The sequence below is a fragment of the Salvelinus fontinalis genome, chromosome 3 (genome assembly GCF_029448725.1).
Source record: "Salvelinus fontinalis isolate EN_2023a chromosome 3, ASM2944872v1, whole genome shotgun sequence".
In the NCBI taxonomy this organism is placed as follows: Eukaryota; Metazoa; Chordata; class Actinopteri; order Salmoniformes; family Salmonidae; genus Salvelinus; species Salvelinus fontinalis.
In genome coordinates, this window is record NC_074667.1 from 52,982,146 (window position 1) to 53,002,653 (window position 20,508).

General features: G+C 42.8%; 1 protein-coding gene across 4 annotated transcripts in view; it reads right to left on the reverse strand.

Moving 5' to 3' along the window:
* Positions 1-1,063: 1,063 nt before the first annotated feature.
* Positions 1,064-20,508, reverse strand: part of LOC129851114 (semaphorin-3F-like) — a 106,887-nt gene continuing 87,442 nt past the window's right edge. Inside the window, exons 13-19 of one of the 4 annotated variants that reach the window (XM_055917385.1) lie at positions 20,146-20,368; positions 18,906-18,994; positions 12,036-12,077; positions 11,289-11,446; positions 7,683-7,750; positions 6,366-6,499; positions 1,064-3,693 (exon numbers count right to left, since the gene is read on the reverse strand). In XM_055917385.1, the coding sequence (XP_055773360.1) occupies positions 3,286-3,693; positions 6,366-6,499; positions 7,683-7,750; positions 11,289-11,446; positions 12,036-12,077; positions 18,906-18,994; positions 20,146-20,368 (1,122 nt within the window). In that variant the 3' untranslated portion in view covers positions 1,064-3,285. Of the gene's footprint in view, positions 3,694-6,365; positions 6,500-7,682; positions 7,764-11,286; positions 11,447-12,035; positions 12,078-18,905; positions 18,995-20,145; positions 20,369-20,508 lie in introns of all 4 variants that reach the window. The other 3 variants (XM_055917384.1, XM_055917387.1, XM_055917386.1) reach the window with 3 other exon arrangements.

The window sequence follows — 20,508 nt, forward strand, 5'->3', positions numbered from 1 at the left end:
CAAACTCCATCTTCGGGGCAGAATAATCCCCTGGATTTGTGCTGGGCTCTGAAAAGTCTGCTTCAACCCAGTAGTTGAAAATGTTAAGAATGCATTGTTCAGATATTGCATTAGTAGTTTCCTAACATATTTACCTTGTTCTCTGGGAGTTAAACACTATGGGGGAGGAGTGTAGTATCTGGTATCTACATCTGTTTATATTAGTTACTATGCTGTTACTAAGCGGTGATGTAATACGACAGTGTTACGTTACTACACCTAATAGGAAATGCACATGCACACTAGTGTGCCCGGGAACTGTAGAGCAGGAGAGGTTTTGACTAAACGAAAACTAACTGTACTCCCGTCTCCTGCCTGGTCATTTCTCCACAACACAAATATTACAGTTTACACCGTGTCTTTATTTACAATATTCATCCCGTGCCCACACACTTCTAATTCTGAAAAGGGAAAGCATACCTGTGATGGGGGACACCCTGGTAGTAGTTGCATGTTTTTATACAGTACCCAAGACAACTCTGAGTTAATTTGACCATTGGAAATCAGGCTACTGCGTAAATACTGCAATACGGGTTTGATTGAATAGAGCAGTAAGTGTGCATATTCAGGTAGCCACAGTAGGGGGCTCAGACTACTGTCGGGCTGATCCGAGAGGCACACAGCGAGCTGATGGTGGGAACAGCCTCAGTATTCATCTTACACTGTTAATCTCATCTCCCCCCTCCCCCATCTATTGGGTCCCATGTGGCTCAGTTGATAGAGCATGGCACTTGCAACACCAGGGTTCAATTGACATGGGGGACCAGTACAAAAATGTAAACACTCACTACTGTAAGGTGCCCTGGATAAGACCCTCTGCTAAATTACTACAATGTAAATGTATTTCCTCCGAGGGTTCTGTCTTAGAAAGTAATAGAGCATCACTGTCAGTCAAGCTGCCAGTGATGCCCTTGTCTGCCCCAAATGGCTAGTAGCTCATCATACTCTCTCTGAGGAAGCTTGGAACATTTAATCCCAAAAGGTCTGAGTGATATTTAAAATATAATATGGACACATCAGAATAAAAGTAGACCATTCCATTTTTATAAATATAGAGCTTTAATTTATTAGTCAGCAACAACAATGGAAAGGGAAGAGAAAGTCATTTACACAAGTCATTACAATAACGTCAACTCTGTCTGTGCATTTCATATTTTTTCAGAAAGTCTTAACCGAGCAAAACAAAAGAAAACCACTCCAAAACTAAAGACACATCTTAAAAAGACTTGTTCTTGTTGTTGCTGTAACACCCTGTTTTCAGCTGGAGGAGAGTAACAGTGGCTGTCTGCTTTTATTCTGGGAATGAATAGTATTCTATAGTGAAGAGTGGAAGGGCAAGCATGTCAATATCTGTAGGTACATTACACATAGTAGTTCTCATCCATTTTGTTTTTCTCTGAGGCTGTCCCTCAGACCTTGGCTGACATTGACCATACTGTACACTGGAAGAACAGAAAAACTACAACATAGTTTTTTGTTTGTTTTATAATTACAGTACAAATACATACTCATGCACACAATGAAAAGCCAGCTTCCCAAATATTTTGGTTAGTAAGTGTCACAACATTGTTCAATGCTCTGTTCTGTAAGGACGTTTTTATTTTTGTACATGTAAAGCCAAACTCACCAATAAATGAAAATAGATGGCTCCTAGTCAGAAACAAAATGGTTGCTTAAGTAAAAGGGATCTGGGCATCGCACCATCTCAAGCTGAATTGTGCTTTTGTTTTTGTCAACCAAAATAAAATGTATTTGGCCAAAGTTTGCTAGGTTTGGCCCTGGTCAATGTTTTGAATATCTAATACGTTCCATAAGATTCAAGTCAATCTCTTAAAGATAAGAGAATAATGCCCTTTGTTCCAAAACCTTGACCCTTTCTTTACTCCCTCACACTCAATCCCATTGGATGTTTAGATAAACCAAAGAAAGCCTTAGAATGTTTATTTGATACGTATCTATGGTGTTTGTTTCTTTTGATAAATTTTACTTGACCATTTTCACAACGTAGTTTACCACAATTGAGCGGCTCTAAAGTAAGATTTGAATCCTTTTTTCATCCTTTTGTTAACATATCTATTCGATTGACCTGGCCATTCAATAACAATCTTAGTTTCAACCTTCCCCCTCACACAAATATGAATTGCCTTGGAAACATTTGATATATTGATACCTTCCCTGATCCTGGCCATGTAGAACTGTTTTCATGCATACTGTAGGATACATAGCAACACAGCATTTAGAACAACTGGTTTGCCTGAGACAAAGGCATATACTGTACAGTGAGGAATAACCAATGAAGCCAGAAATAAAAACCATCAACCTATTTGGGGAGCCAATAAAATAGCAAGGGTATTCAACATACTCATTTAGACACCAGGTTCACAGGGATAGCTATCCAATGAGTGGAGGAATTTGTGCATCCTCTGCCATTGAACTTGCCCCCGAATCCCCCCTTCACTAAAACACGTGTAAACATTGGACAATAAATTGTGCCTTCCTGTATTATACTAATGCTAAAATGTTTATTCTATTCTACTGAGACATTTACTTTATGTTCGTATTCTTATCTTTAATATTTTCTTTATGTTGTTGCACTGTCGAGAAGGAACCTGCAAGTAAGCATTTTGTTGGATGGTGTATACCATGTGTATCCCGTACATACGACAAATAAAACTTGAAACTTAAAGTGAGGAGTCTTTGTCCTTATGCAGTGATGGTGATGTTACTCTATGTTCAAACAATTCCTGGCGAGCCCTTAATATGAGTATTGAATTTCTGTCAAAGCAAACAACAAGCAAGATAGATATATCTCCATCTACCCCAACCCTCAGTTCATTTCTCTGTTTACAATGACACCTTTCAGTTCACAATGAACAGCCTTTACATGCCAGTTTACACATTCCAAACAGAGCTGTCAATGTCTAAATATGGAAAGATGAAGAATGTTGTAATGACAGTAACAACAATAATACAATTAATAACAATAACATTTGCCCAAAAGGTACCTATACACAAAGAGCATTTTTCTATAAGTACAAAGAAATCCACAGACTGATTCTATATACAACCTACAATAAATACTGTGTATCATATACTGTATTGTTCAAAGGGATGTAGGGTGTTTGTATGCCTCTTGTTTTTTACCACTGTGTTTTTTGATTTTCTTTCACCTAGTCACTCTCTTAAGTTGAGTCTTTCCCAGTTTCCGTAGAGTGCCGTTGAGGTTTGGAAGAGTTAAGGGACCCCTCATGTCTCCACCTCCTCCTCTCCCTCGCTGTGATGTCGGCGGTTGCGTGGTTTCTTCTGCTCCTTGAGTTCTTCCGTGTCTTTGCCCTTGATGGCTCCCATCATTGCATCTCCCAGCTGCCAGTAGTCCTCACAGTACTGGTTGATCAGGCCCATCTCTGGCTGGCTCAGGATGGTCAGCAGGTCCTTGTACTGACCCGCGCTGGGCGGAGACGGCCCCAGGCCCCCACCCTCCACCAGGAGGTTGTTGACGGCTCGGCTGGACAGGACCACTAGCTGCAGCTTGACCAGCGTGTGTTTGAAGTTCTTCTCTGTGGCCGTGCACTGGTACACCCCGGAGTCTGAGGGCTGGAGAGAACGCAGCAGCAGACCCTGCTCTGTCTTCAGTACCCGCCCGTCAGAGCGCATCTGAGAGAATGATAGAGAGAGAATCTGAAGTCAAATGTCTACTGTTTGCTTCTCTCCCCAACCAAGGAGGGCCTACAGCAGCATCTTCTGCACAGATTCTGTCAGACCTGGGCCGTGACAGTAAATCTCAGAAAGACAAAAATAATAGTGTTCCAAAAAAAGTTACACTTGCCAGGACCACAAATACAAATTCCATCTAGACACCGTTTCCCTAGAGCACACAAAAAAACTATACATACCTCGGCCTAAACATCAGCGCCACAGGTAACTTCCACAAAGCTGTGAACGATCTGAGAGACAAGGCAAGAAGGGCCTTCTATTCCATCAAAAGAAACATAAAATTCCACATACCATTTAGGATCTGGCAAAAAATACTTGAATCGATTATGGAACCCATTGCCCTTTATGGTTGTGAGGTCTGGGGTCTGCTTACCAACCAAGAATTCAGAAAAGGAGACAAACACCAAATTGAGACTGCATGCAGAATTCTTCAAAAATATTCTGCGTACAACGTAAAACACCAAATAATGCATGCAAAGCGGAAATAGGCTGATAACCGCTAATAATCAAAATCCAGAAAAGAGATGTTAAATTCTACAACCACCTAAAAGGAAGCGATTCCCAAACCTTCCATAACAAAGCCATCACCTACAAAGAAATTAACCTGGAGAAGAGCCCCCTAAGCAAGTTGGTCCTGGGGCTCTATTCACAAACACAAACAGACCCCACAGAGCCCCAGGACAGCAACACAATTAGACCAAACCAAATCATGAGAAAACTAAAATATAATTACTTGACACATTGGAAAGTATTTACAAAAAAACTGAGCAAACTAGAATTCTATTTGGCCCTAAACAGAGAGTACACAGTGGCAGAATACCTGACCATCGTGACTGACCCAAAATTAAGGAAATCTTTGACTATGCACAGACAGTGAGCAGAGCCTTGATATTGAGAAAGGCTGCCGAAGGCAGACCTGGCTCTCAAGAGAAGACAGTCTATGTGCACACTACTCACAAAATGAGGTGGAAACCAAGCTGCACTTCCTAACCTCCTGCCCAATGTATGACCATATTAGAGACACATATTTCCCTCAGATTACTCAGACTCCCAAAGAATTTGAAAACAAATCCAACTTTGATAAACTCCCATATTTATTGGGTGAAATACCTCAGTGTGCAATCACAGCAGCAAGATTTGTGACCTGTTGCCACAAGAAAAGGGCAACCAGTGAAGAACAAACACCATTGTAAATATATTTTATATTTATGTAATTTTATTTGTACTTTAACTATTTGCACATCACTACAACACTGTATATATACATAATATGACATTTGAAATGTCTTTATTCTTTTCAAACTTTTGTAAGTGTAATGTTTATTTTGAATTTTTTATTATTTATTTCACTTTTGTTTATTATCTATTTCACTTGCTTTAGCAATGTAAACATGTTTCCCATGCCAATAAAGCCCTTAAATTGAATTGAAATTGAGTGAAAGAGAGAGAGCGATAGAGAGAGAGTTATGACTTCTGAGAGTTATGAAGAAATAAGGTATGATGTAAAGCCAGGGTAGAAACATCAGAGGAGAGGCCAAGCTGACAGCTAATTTCCTGCTCTTGTTGGCAGCACAGCATCATCACCAACCACCAACTATACCATTATATCAGTGTTATGACTACCTAAACATTCTTCGACTAACACAATCCACATTGACCTGCAGTTCAATAAGTGCTCTAGTGATGTTTTCCATTGTCTTTTGATGTTTACCCTGACACATATTCAAGAGTGTTATTAGCAGCTGACAGCTTTTCTACCCAGAATCAGATGTGCTGAGCAACAGCCCTGCCAACTGAGTCATGCCAATGGGGATAGGCAGAATCCAACAGAAAAGCCAATAAAACAGAAGTTACACCATAAAACTTTAACAAAAGCATCAGGGTGAGAAACCATGAGCTGGTCTTATGTTGTTTTATGTATGGGCCCATCCTTTGGGTAATGGGAAAGTTTGGGCTTTACCACGTCAGGTTGAAAACCAACCACCTGGTTGTCATGTCTGGATGGATGTTGTCTCTTTATCACAGTAATACATCAATAGACTGACAACAGTAATACATCAATAGACGGACAACAGTAATACAGCAATAGACTGACAACAGTAATACGTCAATAGACTGACAACAGTAATACATCAATAGACTGACAACAGTAATACATCAATAGACTGACAACAGTAATACATCAATAGACTGACAACAGTAATACGTCAATAGACTGACAACAGTAATACATCAATAGACTGACAACAGTAATACATCAATAGACTGACAACAGTAATACATCAATAGACTGACAACAGTAATACATCAATAGATTTCAGATATCAGATGCAGCAGCCTGACAAAGACTCTTCACCATCATTATGTAACAGAATGAGAAGTGCTGTCGACAGAGAGGAACATCACGTCCTTCTAGAGAGATTTACTCCTAAACCTATAAACTCCCTGTCAGAGAGGTGATGTATGGTTCAAGTTACCTTAGTTCATGGTATCCCTTAATATGTCTGAGTATAAAGTTCAATTGGGCATAGAGTATACCTGTAGATCTCAACAGTGTTTTGGGAAGAATACTAGTTTGAGTGATATTGTGTGCGTCATAGATGGCTGCTTACCTCTTTACGGCGGTCACTGTTGTCCCTTTGCAGGTGCCACTTGATGGCGGCGTGAGGAGAACGGGCCTGGCACTCCAGGAAGGTGCTGCTGCCCTCCACCCCATACTGCACCATCTCCAGGGTGCTCTTATTAGCTGAGATAGAAAGACACCATTTTTTTATTTTTTTATTTATTTTACTGTTATTTTACCAGGTAAGTTGACTGAGAACACGTTCTCATTTGCAGCAACGACCTGGGGAATAGTTACAGGGGAGAGGAGGGGGATGAAAGAGCCAATTGTAAAGTGGGGATTATTAGGTGACCATGATGGTTTGAGGGCCAGATTGGAAATTTAGCCAGGACACCGGGGTTAACACCCCTACTCTTACGATAAGTGCCATGGGATCTTTAATGACCTCAGAGAGTCAGGACACCCGTTTAACGTCCCATCCGAAAGACGGCACCCTACACAGGGCAGTGTCCCCAATCACTGCCCTGGGGCATTGGGATATTTTTTAGACCAGAGGAAAGAGTGCCTCCTACTGGCCCTCCAAAACCACTTCCAGCAGCATCTGGTCTCCCATCCAGAGCCTGACCAGGACCAACCCTGCTTAGCTTCAGAAGCAAGCCAGTAGTGGTATGCAGGGTGGTATGCTGCTGGCTCCATGGCAACCATAGATTCAGTATTAGGTCCCACAAAGACCAAAAATCCAAAAGAGCAATGTTTTATTTATATTTATTTGAAGAAAATGCTGGCATGTGGGACCTCCTGAGATTCGCAGCGGTCTAAGGCACTGCATCACAGTGCTTGAGGCATTCTACAGACCGAGGTTCGATCCCAGGCTGTGTCACAAACGGCCGTGACCGGGAGTCCCATAGGGCGGTGCACAATTGGCCCAGCATCATCCAGGATAGGGGAGGGTTTGGCCGGGGGGGCTTTACTTTGCTCATAGCGCTCTAGCGACACCTTGTGGCTGGCCGGGGACCTGCAGGCTGACTTAGGTCTTCAGTTGAACGGTGTTTCCTCCGACACATTTGTGCAGCTGGCTTCCGGGTTAAGTAGGCAGGTGTTAAGAAGCGAGGTTTGGCGGGTCATGTTTCGGAGGATGCATGACTCGACATTCACCTCTACCGAGCCCGTTGGGGAGTTGCAGCAATGAGACAAGATCGTAATTGGGTCGCAATTGGATATCACAAAATTGGGGAGAATTTTATTCAAATGCTGGCACATGATGGCATAAATTAAGTCAGTCCTCTCAAAATGAATGAGATGAATTCACCGCCACTGAAAATCTCTAACCCATCCATCCACTAGAACTGGCAAATACTGGTCTTACCATTGGAGTTGAAACCCCTGCACTGCCGGATGGGGTTCCCATACTTGACGTCCTGCCTCCGGCTGCGTCTAAAGGGGTCAGACCAGTATTCCCGAATAAGAGAAGAGAATAAATTACCAAGCAAATGCAAAGCCATTCAACATTCCACAGAGCCAGTCAACAATCCATACAGCCATAAAACTTTGCATATATTCATTCAACAACCTATAGAGCCATTCAATAACATATAGAGTCAGTCAACAATCTACAGAGCCATTCAACAATCTATAGAGTCAGTCAACGACCTACTGTAAAGAGTCTATACAGCCAGTCAACAATCTATACAGCCAGTCAATAATCCATGGAGCCATTCAACAATCTACACAGCCAGTCAACAATGCATAGAGCCAGTCAACAATGCATAGAGCTAGTCAACAATGTATAGAGCCTGTCAACAATCAATACAGCCATAAAACTTAGCAAATATCCATTCAAAAACCTATAGAGCCATTCAACAACCAATAGAGTCATTCAACGACATATAGAGTCTGTCAACAATCTATAGGGCCATTCAACAACCTATAGAGCCACTCAACGACCTACTGCATAGAGACATTCAACAACCTATAGAGCCAGTCAACGACCTACTGTATAGAGTCATTCAACAACGTATAGAGCCAGTCAACGACCTACTGTATAGGGTCATTCAACAATCTATACAGCCAGTCAACAATCTATAGAGCCAGTCAACAACCTATAGAGCCAGTCAACAACCTATAGAGCCTGTCAACAACCTATAGAGCCTGTCAACAATTTATAGAGCCAGTCAACAATCTATAGAGAAAGTCAACAATGCATAGAGCCAGCCAACAATGTTTAGAGAAAGTCAACAATGTATAGAGCCAGCCAACAATGTATAGAGAAAGTCAACAATGCATAGAGCCAGTCAACAATGAGCCAGTCAACAAGAGCCAGTCAACAATGTATAGAGCCAGTCAACAACCTATAGAGCCAGTCACCAATGAATAGAGCCAGTCAACAACCTATAGAGCCAGTCAACAATGTATAGAGCCAGTCAACAACCGATAGAGCCAGTCAACAATGTATAGAGCCAGTCACCAATGAATAGAGCCAGTCAACAACCTATAGAGCCAGTCAACAACCTATAGAGCCAGTCAACAATGTATAGAGCGAGTCAACAATGAATAGACCCAGTCAACAATGTATAGAGCCAGTCAACAATGAGCCAGTCAACAACCTAGAGAGCCAGTCAACAACCTATAGAGCCAGTCAACAATGTATAGAGCCAGTCACCAATGTATAGAGCCAGTCAACAATGTATAGAGCCAGTCAACAACTAGCCAGTCATCAACCTATAGAGCCAGTCAACAACCTATAGAGCCATTCAACAATGTATAGAGCCAGTCACCAATGAATAGAGCCAGTCAACAACCTATAGAGCCAGTCAACAATGAATAGAGCCAGTCACCAATGAATAGAGCCAGTCACCAATGAATAGAGCCAGTCAACAATGAATAGAGCCAGTCAACAATATATAGAGCCAGTCAACAATTTATAGAACCAATCAACAATCTATAGATCCAGTCAACAATCCATAGAGCCAGTCCACAAAATATAGAGCCAGTCAACAATGTTTAGAGCCATTCAACATCTATAGAGACAGTCAACAATCTATAGAGCCAGTCAACAAACCTATAGAGCCAGTAGGCAATCTATAGAGCCAGTCAACAATCTATAGAGCCACTCAACAACCTATGGAGCCAGTCAACAATCTATAGAGCCAGTCAGCAATCTATACAGCCAGTCAGTAATGTATAGAGCTATTCAACAATGTAAAGAGCCAGTCAACAATCTATATAGCCAGTCAACAATGTAAAGAGCCAGTCAACAATGTAAAGAGCCAGTCAACAATCTATATAGCCAGTCAACGATCTATACAGCCAGTCAGTAATGTATAGAGCTATTCAACAATGTATAGAGCCAGTCAACAATCTATGGAGACAGTCAACAACCTATGGAGCCAGTCAACAATCTATAGAGCCAGTCAATAATGTATAGAGCCATTCAACATCTATAGAGACAGTCAACAATCTAAAGAGCCAGTCAGCAATCTATACAGCCAGTCAGTAATGTATAGAGCTATTCAACAATGTATAGAGCCAGTCAACAATCTATGGAGACAGTCAACAACCTATGGAGCCAGTCAACAATCTATAGAGCTAGTCAATAATGTATAGAGCCATTCAACATCTATAGAGACAGTCAACAATCTATAGAGCCAGTCAGCAATCTATACAGCCAGTCAGTAATGTATAGAGCTATTCAACATCTATAGAGACAGTCAACAATCTATAGAGCCAGTCAGCAATCTATACAGCCAGTCAGTAATGTATAGAGCTATTCAACAATGCATAGAGCTAGTCAACAATCTATGGAGACAGTCAACAACCTATGGAGCCAGTCAACAATGTTTAGAGCCATTCAACATCTATAGAGACAGTCAACAACCTATAGAGACAGTCAACAATGTAAAGAGCCAGTCAGCAATCTATACAGCCAGTCAGTAATGTATAGAGCTATTCAACAATGTATAGAGCCAGTCAACAATATATAGAGCCAGTCCACAATATATAGAGCCATTTAACAATATATAGAGCCAGTCAACAACCTATGGAGCCAGTCAACAATCTATACAGCCAGTCAGCAATGTATAGAGCTATTCAACAATGTATAGAGCCAGTCAACAATCTATGGAGACAGCCAACAACCTATGGAGCCAGTCAACAATCTATAGAACCAGTCAATAATGTATAGAGCCAGTCAACAATATATAGAGCCATTTAACAATATATAGAGCCAGTCAACAACCTATAGAGCCAGTCAATAATGTATAGAGCCAGTCAACGATCTATACAGCCAGTCAGTAATGTATAGAGCTATTCAACAATGTATAGAGCCAGTCAACAATCTATGGAGACAGTCAGCAACCTATGGAGCCAGTCAACAATCTATAGAGCCAGTCAATAATGTATAGAGCCAGTCAACAATATATAGAGCCATTTAACAATATATAGATCCAGTCAACAACCTATAGAGCCAGTCAATAATGTATAGAGCCAGTCAACGATGTATAGAGCCAGTCAACAATGTATAGAGCCAGTCAACAATCTATGGAGCCAGTCAATAATGTATAGAGCCAGTCAACAATATATAGAGCCAGTTAACAACCTATAGAGCCAGTCAACAACCTATAGAGCCAGTCAATAATGTATAGAGCCAGTCAACAATGTATAGAGCCAGTCAACAATGTATAGAGCCAGTAAACAACCTATAGAGCCAGTCAACAATGTATAGAGCCAGTCAACAATGTATAGAGCCAGTCAACAATCTATGGAGCCAGTCAATAATGTATAGAGCCAGTCAACAATATATAGAGCCAGTTAACAACCTATAGAGCCAGTCAACAACCTATAGAGCCAGTCACCAACCTATAGAGCCAGTCACCAACCTATAGAGCCAGTCAACAACCTATAGAGCCAGTCAACAATGTATAGAGCCAGTCAACAATCCATAGAGCCATTCTGAGCAGCTCATGCTGATGCTCACCTCTTTTGCGAGGAGGAGTAGCGGGAGCAGGACTTTCCGTCCCAGGCGCAGTAGGGGTCCCGGGCCAGGCAGCAGTCAGCACATGCCTCCCCGTACACGTCACAGCGGTGGAGGGCCAGGTGGGTAACACCAAGCTCAGAAGACACGTAGAGCTGTTGCTGTGAGAAGAGGAAGCCATGGAGGATGTTAGATCACAGCTGGATAAAGTATGGGAATATCCAGCTAATACCACTGACACAGAGTATCAGTGATCAGAGGATGCAGAGTGGCTTCTATGAAGTCTCTCCATTTTTTCAGTGCAGAGGTTTACAGGGGATAAGAATCCATCAAAGCCATAACAATGTAATGTGATAATATAATTTGCTTATTGGAAGAGTTGTGAGCACATTGGGAGAGCTCACCCTTTCTGTATAACAAAGATTTTCATTGTTCTAAGACAATCTTCAGTTTTTACGATCAGCTGTTGTAAAATTGCAAGCCTTTCTAAGAATGATGTCATGTCATGTATCCATGGCCAACAATTTTAATCACAGTGAAAGACAAAACTAAAGTTGAATGCATTTTCCATATTTCTCTTTCATGCAGGCCTTCTATGAATTATGAAGGGACACATTAGTTCCACAGCTGTTTACATGTATTTCATGGCATTCCTAAATCATTTCCCTTCATTTAATTCAGCTCCTTGGCTCTTTATCCCAGGAAAGATATATAGGTCTATTAGGTAAGGTTTTATACAGACATGCTTACCCTTTTGGACGAGATCTTCATTGTTATAATCGGAGTAGCAACCTGGAATGGGAAGACAATGCATTGTTCAGTCTTATAAAGTTATTGAAAATATACATGGGTATAAGCAGAGAGAGAGAGAGAGAGAAAGGGAGAGAGAGGGAGAGAGAGAGGGAGAGAGCGAGAGAGGAGAGAGAAAAAGACAGAGAGAGCGAGACATAGAGAGAGTCATAGAGAGAGAGCGAGAGAAAGAGAAAGACAGTGACAGGGAGAGACAGAGAGAGAGACATAGAGAGAGACAGAGAGCGACATGGAGAGACAAAGAGAGAAACACGAGAAAGAAAGAGAAAGACATAGAGACAGAGAGAGAGACACAGAGAGACATAAAGAGAGACAGCGCGACAGGGAGAGACAGAGAGAGAGAGACAGAGAGAAAGACAGAGAGACATAGAGAAAGGCAGAGAGACAGAAAGAGACATAGAGAAAGACAGAGAGACATAGAGAGAGACAGAGAGAGAGCGAGCAGAGAGCAGAGGTCACGATCAGATGAGCTCCTCCATTTTTCAGCATTTTCTTTAAAAAAAGATAGATTTAGAGTTAGATAAACTTGGATTTTTTTGTCAGGAACACATACAGGATGCTACCCTACAAAATAACCCTCACTTCAAATCAAAACTCAAAACCTACAACCTGATTTTGGACGGAATTAAGGAATCACCTGAATGGTTCCCATCTACCAAGGATTACTATTCTATACAGCAAATTCTCTGGAAAACAACAGAAACCTGAAAACACCACCCAACCTGGAACTGAGTGAGTAATGTTTAGTCTGAAACTATATTCTATTTCCAAAAGCCAAGAAGAAAAATACATGACATTACTTTATAAGGACTGAATGCTAACATGATTCTGCCAAGCTTGATACAGCTTCAACTAGCACTGACGTGTCAAGTGAGAGGTGTCAAAGCCCATTAGCCCAACAATGGCAGGAGAGTCGAATAGTCTACCCCAACCAAATGGGGAGGCCTTAGAAGCTGCCTCCCGCTGTTCAGAGGCAATTAAAATACAGTACCCTGTGTATGTAAAGAATGATAAGGCAAGAAAAGATCACAAAATGAAGCTCCTTATGGAAAATCAAAAGACACTTTTTGCTGACTATTACAAAAATGGGAACATCAGCAACCTTATTTTCCACACAAACCATCCCCTGGCATGGCACAGTGCTATATTAGCACACTACCCCTCTGTTAAGAGAGGGGGGGTTAACGAGGGGTGGAAACTCAGGATACTTGACAACGAGGACTCTGAGTCAGCTAACATAAATCTCTATAAGTCTGGAACAGTATTGATACAGGGCAACCCCAAACAGTTTCAGCTGGACTTTCACCTAATCAAAGAATTAGCCCAGCAGGAGAAGCTCTCCCTTGATAAAGTTACCCCCACCCCAAGCGGGTCAGACCAGACCTCATCATCATATAACCCCACAGACGAGCAACCCTCAGCAGAAAGTCAACCTCCCAGCACAGAGTAATTCTCCCTCATTGAAATGAAGGATAAATTCACCCAGCTGGAGGTAAGGCAGGTGGAGCTAGAACAGCAGGTGATTACACTCCAGTCAGCACAGACCCAGACAACAGTCCAGCACAACAACAGCCCCTTAACCAGACCCGGAGTGCCGGAGGTGGAGAGAGACATATCTGCAATCTGGACAGTGGTGAGACAACTTCAACAGGAGAAAGAGCAGAAGCAGGAGCAGGAGCAGAACAGAGCACTAGAGGAGAGGATCAGACTGGTGGAGGAGAGGGAGAGGGGGGTGGAGGAGAGGATCAGACTGCTGGAGGAGAGGTTGAGGGGGACGGCGTGTGACAGAGAACAACCCACTAGAGAGGAGGCCATCCCCACAGAGAAGCCAGCAGAACAGCCCACCTCAGCACCCGACAAAAGTCTCGACACCACAGCAGAACAGTCCACACCAGACCCTGACCATAGAGTCGACATCACAGCAGAACAGACAAAAGAAAAATCCCAAGCCCAGCAGCTCTCACCCCCTCTGAGCACCCCCCCTGTCAGCCACCCTGATAGCCCTCCTGACAACCCCTCCACACCCACTGAGGACAAACACAAGACACAGATTGTTCTCCGTATGGACTCAAATGGGATATATATAGAAGAAAAAAAACTTTTTCCCAAACACAGTGTGTCTAAACTCTGGTGTCCAAACACCCAGATCGTCCTAGACCTTCTGTCTGAGGACAAACTAGGCTCACCTAGCCACATAATAATACACACAGGCACAAACAACCTGAGAGCACAGCAGGAAAGGGTGGCCACAGCACTGAAGGGAGTGATTGAAAAAGCTTCTTCTACTTTCCCCAACGCACAAGTGGTTATCTCCACCTTGCTACCACAAAAATACTTCCACCCTGCTACAATACAGCGGGTAAACGCAAGCATTTCCCGTGACTGTGCCTCAAAACCAAATGTTTTCCTGGCCCACCACTCCACCCTGGACTTGAACAGCCTCTATGACCAGGTCCACCTCTACAAGGCAGCAGTGCCCACCTTTGCCCGGACTCTAAAGGACATCGCTCTCAAACACAGCCCCAACACTTCACACAGGAGCAACAGATCAATAGACACCCCACCCAGACCAGCGAGACACCCTCCAAGACCTGCAGGACCCCCCCCCTGGACCTACACATAGAGGACCCACGCCAAGAGGACTTACATCTAGACCACAGCACCCCCAGACACATCCACACCCCCACCCCAACCAATCAACACCCCTCCACATCAACCATGCCCACACCCCATTTAGGCCCCCTCAGATCAGACCTATGCCACTCCTGCCCACCCCATGCACCCCACCCCCGCAAAGAGGGCATCAACATGGAAGTCACACATACGCCCAGGTAGTGAGCGGGCAAACAGGCCCAACCCCCACTCTTACACTAACCCAAGCCAATGGCATGTACCAGATGCTCAGCAGGCTCTGCTCACACTTACTGGCCTGAGGCCAAACCACGACCAACAACATTGGACACTTTATGGAACAAAAACCCTTCACTATATCATCCTGGAATATCCAAGGCCTGAGGTCATCTGCCTTTGGCCTAAAGAGCAGGAACCCGGACTTCACCAAAGAAATCGGTAATACAGACATTGTCATCCTGTAAGAAACATGGTATAGAGGAGACGGACTCACTGGTTGCCCTCTAGGTTACAGAGAGCTGGTAGTCCCATCCACCAAACTACCAGGTGTGAAAAAGGGAAGAGACTCAGGGGGTATGCTAATTTGGTATAGAGCAGACCTAACTCACTCCATTAAATTAATCAAAACAGGAACATTTTACATTTGGCTAGAAATTCAAAAGGAAATTATCTTAACAGAGAAAAATGTCTTCCTGTGTGCTACCTATATCACCCCACTAGAATCCCCATACTTTAATGAAGACAGCTTCTCCATCCTGGAGGGGGAAATCAATCATTTCCAGGCCCAGGGACATGTATTAGTCTGTGGCCACCTAAATGCCAGAACTGGACAAGAACCTGACACCCTCAGCACACAGGGGGACAAACACCTGCCTGCAGGTGACAGCATTCCCTCCCCCATATGCCCCCCTAGGCATAACTATGACAACATAACCAACAAAAACGGGTCACAACTCCTGCAGCTCTGTCGCACGCTGGGTATGTACATAGTCAATGGTAGGCTTTGAGGGGACTCCTATGGTAGGTACACCTATAGCTCATCTCTTGGCAGTAGCACTGTAGACTACTTTATCACTGACGTCAACCCAGAGTCTCTCAGAGCGTTTCACAGTCAGCCCACTGACACCCCTATCAGACCACAGCAAAATCACAGTCTACTTGAACAGAGCAATACTCAATCATGAGGCATCAAAGCCAAAGGAACTAAGTAACATTAAGAAATGCTATAGATGGAAGGAATGCAGTTTGGAAATCTACCAAAAAACAATTAGGCAACAACAAATTCAATCCCTTTTAGACAATTTCCTGGGTAAAACGTTCCACTGCAATAGTGAAGGTGTAAACTTGGCAGTAGAAAATCTTAACAGTATATTTGACCTCTCAGCTTCCCTATCAAATCTAAAAATCTCAAATAGAAAACCGAAGAAAATGAACAACAATGACAAATGGTTTGATGAAGAATGCAAAAATCTAAGAAAGACATTGAGAAACCTGTCCAACCAAAAACATAGAGACCCGGAAAACCTGAGTCTACGCCTTCACTATGGTGAATCACTAAAACAATACAGAAATACACTACGGAAAAAGAAGGAACAGCACATCAGAAATCAGCTCAATGTAATTGAAGAATCCATAGACTCTAACCAATTCTGGGAAAATTGGAAAACACTAAACAAACAACAACACGAAGAATTATCTATCCAAAATGGAGAGGTATGGGTAAAACACTTCTCCAATCTTTTTGGCTCTATAACAAAGAATAAAGAGCAAAAACATATACATGATGAAATACAAATCCTAGAATCAACTATTAAAGACTACCAGAACCCACTGGATTCTCCAATTACCTTGAATGAATTACATGACAAAATAAAAACCCTCCAACCCAAAAAGACCTGTGGTGTTGATGGTATCCTTAATGAAATGATCAAATATACAGACAACAAATTCCAATTGGCTATACTAAAACTCTTTAACATCGTCCTTAGCTCTGGCATCTTCCTCAATATTTGGAACCAAGGACTGATCACCCCAATCCACAAAAGTGGAGACAAATTTGACCCCAATAACTACCGTGGAATATGCGTCAACAGTAACCTTGGGAAAATACTCTGCATTATCATTAACAGCAGACTCGTACATTTCCTCAATGAAAACAATGTACTGAGCAAATGTCAAATTGGGTTTTTACCAAATTACCGTACAACAGACCATGTATTCACCCTACACACCCTAATTGACAACCAAACAAACCAAAACAAAGGAAAAGTCTTCTCATGCTTTGTTGATTTCAAAAAAGCCTTCGACTCAATTTGGCATGAGGGTCTGCTTTTCAAATTGATGGAAAGTGGTGTTGGGGGTAAAACATACGACATTATAAAATCCATGTACACAAACAACAAGTGTGCGGTTAAAATTGGCAAAAAACACACACATTTCTTCACACAGGGTCGTGGGGTGAGACAGGGATGCAGCTTAAGCCCCACCCTCTTCAACATATATATCAACGAATTGGCGCGGGCACTAGAACAGTCTGCAGCACCCGGCCTCACCCTACTAGAATCCGAAGTCAAATGTCTACTGTTTGCTGATGATCTGGTGCTTCTGTCACCAACCAAGGAGGGCCTACAGCAGCACCTAGATCTTCTGCACAGATTCTGTCAGACCTGGGCCCTGACAGTAAATCTCAGTAAGACCAAAATAATGGTGTTCCAAAAAAGGTCCAGTTGCCAAGACCACAAATTCCATCTAGACACTGTTGCGCTAGAGCACACAAAAAAACTATACATACACATCAGCTGATACACATCAGCCTAAACATCAGCGCCACAGGTAATTTCCACAAAGCTGTGAACAATCTGAGAGACAAGGCAAGAAGGGCATTCTATTCCATCAAAAGGAACATACATTTCAACATACCAATTAGGATCTGGCTAAAAACACTTGAATCAGTCATAGAGCCCATCGCCCTTTATGGTTGTGAGGTCTGGGGTCCGCTCACCAACCAAGACTTCACAAAATGGGACAAACACCAAATTGAGACTGCATGCAGAATTCTGCAAAAATATCCTCCGTGTACAACGTAGAACACCAAATAATGCATGCAGAGCAGAAATAGGCCGATACCCACTAATTATCAAAATCCAGAAAAGAGCCATTCAATTCTACAACCACCTAAAAGGAAGCGATTCCCAAACCTTCCATAACAAAGCCATCACCTACAGAGAGATGAACCTGGAGAAGAGTCCCCTAAGCAAGCTGGTCCTAGGGTTCCGTTCACAAACACAAACACACCCCACAGAGCCCCAGGACAATAGCACAATAACACCCAACCAAATCATGAGAAAACAAAAAGATAATTACTTGACACATTGGAAAGGATTAACAAAAAAACAGAGCAAACTAGAATGCTATTTGGCCCTAAACAGAGAGTACACAGTGGCAGAATACCTGACCACTGTGACTGACCCAAACTTAAGGAAAGCTTTGACTATGTACAGACTCAGTGAGCATAGCCTTGCTATTGAGAAAGGCCGCCGTAGGCAGACATGGCTCTCAAGAGAAGACAGGCTATGTGCACACTGCCCACAAAATGAGGTGGAAACTGAGCTGCACTTCCTAACCTCCTGCCCAATGTATGACCATATAAGAGAGACATATTTCCCTCAGATCACACAGATCCACAAAGAATTCGAAAACAAATCCAATTTTGATAAACTCCCATATCTACTGGGTGAAATTCCACAGTGTGCCATCACAGCAGCAAGATTTGTGACCTGTTGCCACAAGAAAAGGGCAACCAGTGAAGAACAAACACCATTGTAAATACAACCCATATTTATGCCTATTTATTTTCCCTTGTGTACTTTAACCATTTGTACATTGTTACAACACTGTATCTATATAATATGACATTTGTAATGTCTTAATGTTTTGAAACTTCTGTATGTGTAATGTTTACTGTTAATTTTTATTGTTTATTTCACTTTTGTATATTATCTACCTCACTTGCTTTGGCAATGTTAACACATGTTTCCCATGCCAATAAAGCCCCTTGAATTGAATTGAATTGAAAGCCAAAGAGAAACAGAGAAAGATAGATACGGAAAGAGAGAGACAGAGAGAGAAAATGAGAGAGAGAGAGAGAGAGGATAGAAAAATAAGAAAGACAGTGCTCACCTTGAACACCTCTACCTCCTCCAGGACCAGTTCTTCAGTCTGCAGGTCGTCTCTGGGCAACACAATCACCTTCTGAACCGTTCCCCTGTCTGTGGCCCAAGGAAACACCTGAGACTTGAAACTCCTACATACCTGTTGTAACCTAACCTTGTCCCCAGACTATTGCACATAAACGCCTGGTATGATTCAGTTTTGGTCTTAGTGGGAGTGATCATAGAATTATATAGGAGTGACCTTACTGAGTATTTGTCATCATTTAATTTTAGCGAACCACGCGACTACGAGGCGTGACTCAGTGCTTGTGTTGCGCTAGCGTGATTGGTTGGTAGATTAAGCCGATTAAGTCAATGCCTATGCGCTGGGAGTTTCGCCCAGTCTTTCTGTATTGGCTAAAGAAGGCCAAGTTTGACACATTGATCCATCAGACTCTTTGCACATTTGGGCGGAAGTGTCTGGGAAGGAGATTAGTTGTAACCCGACACTACCCTGCCTTGCTGCCAGTTAATCAAACTGCCCTCGCTACATTCCTCTGCTAATGTAAAGGTTAATCCTCACTCCTCATTCCATCAGGCCTTAGCACTACACTACAGTACTCTTCACCACTTTCAGACAGATCTCTCTGTGTTCACCTTTTGTCCTACACATTACAGTGACTCTGGGCATAGTGGAGCACGGTGTGCTCGTATAAAAAGCCATTAGTCTCCCAGAGACGCAGAGCAGAACAAAAACACACACAAGAGGGATAATGTGCTGCATGTATGGGCTGCATGCACTAGGGGAGTGATGTCACTTCAGCTTTTAAAAAGTTCAAAGAAAGGAGACAAACAGGAAAATCTCTACCGCTGCACCATACCGGTGGTGAGATTAGTGTGGTGTATTTCCTTACTTTAAACCCCCCCCCCCAACAACCCCCCCCCCCAACCTCCCCCCCTCCCAACCCCACCCCCCTTGCCGGTAGAGAACCCCAAAGCTTTTACTTAAAGTGAATGATGCGAAGAATGACCCTATTTATTGGTGACACATCCATTTTGACAAAAAGGCATTCAAAAGCTTTGCTCTTGGGATTAAATGATAGAGAGAAAGACAGCAGGTCCATCTGGCGGGACTGCCTTGGGATTATTTACACGTTTCTCCTTTGTTTTACTTTCAGAAGGAAATCTGTTTGGCATCCTTGGACATTGTACAAAGAGTGATGTAGGCCTGCTATATTTCACATGAATATAGACTAGTGAGGACTCACCAGTTCCCAGGAACAGCACTTCATAGTTCCCGTCTGCCGCGGCCACCTGGTCTACGGTGATGGTGGTGAACTCGTACTCCACGTTGGTCCGGACCACCAGGGGGCGCTTATGTATTGGGTACACGGCGTTGTACATATTGGGGTGGTTCCGCATGAAGTTGATCACCTCGTCTGGGTAGTCTTTGGTGGACTTCATGTTGGGGGTGAACGTACCACCGGGGCACTGTTGTTGAAAATGAAACTACCTTTAAAACATTTGCCTCTCACCACAGAAACATCAACAGCCACTTAAATTACTACTAGGGAGATTACAGAATAAAAATTTGAGATTTTAGGAGGAGGAGGACTGTGGGTGGGTATGAA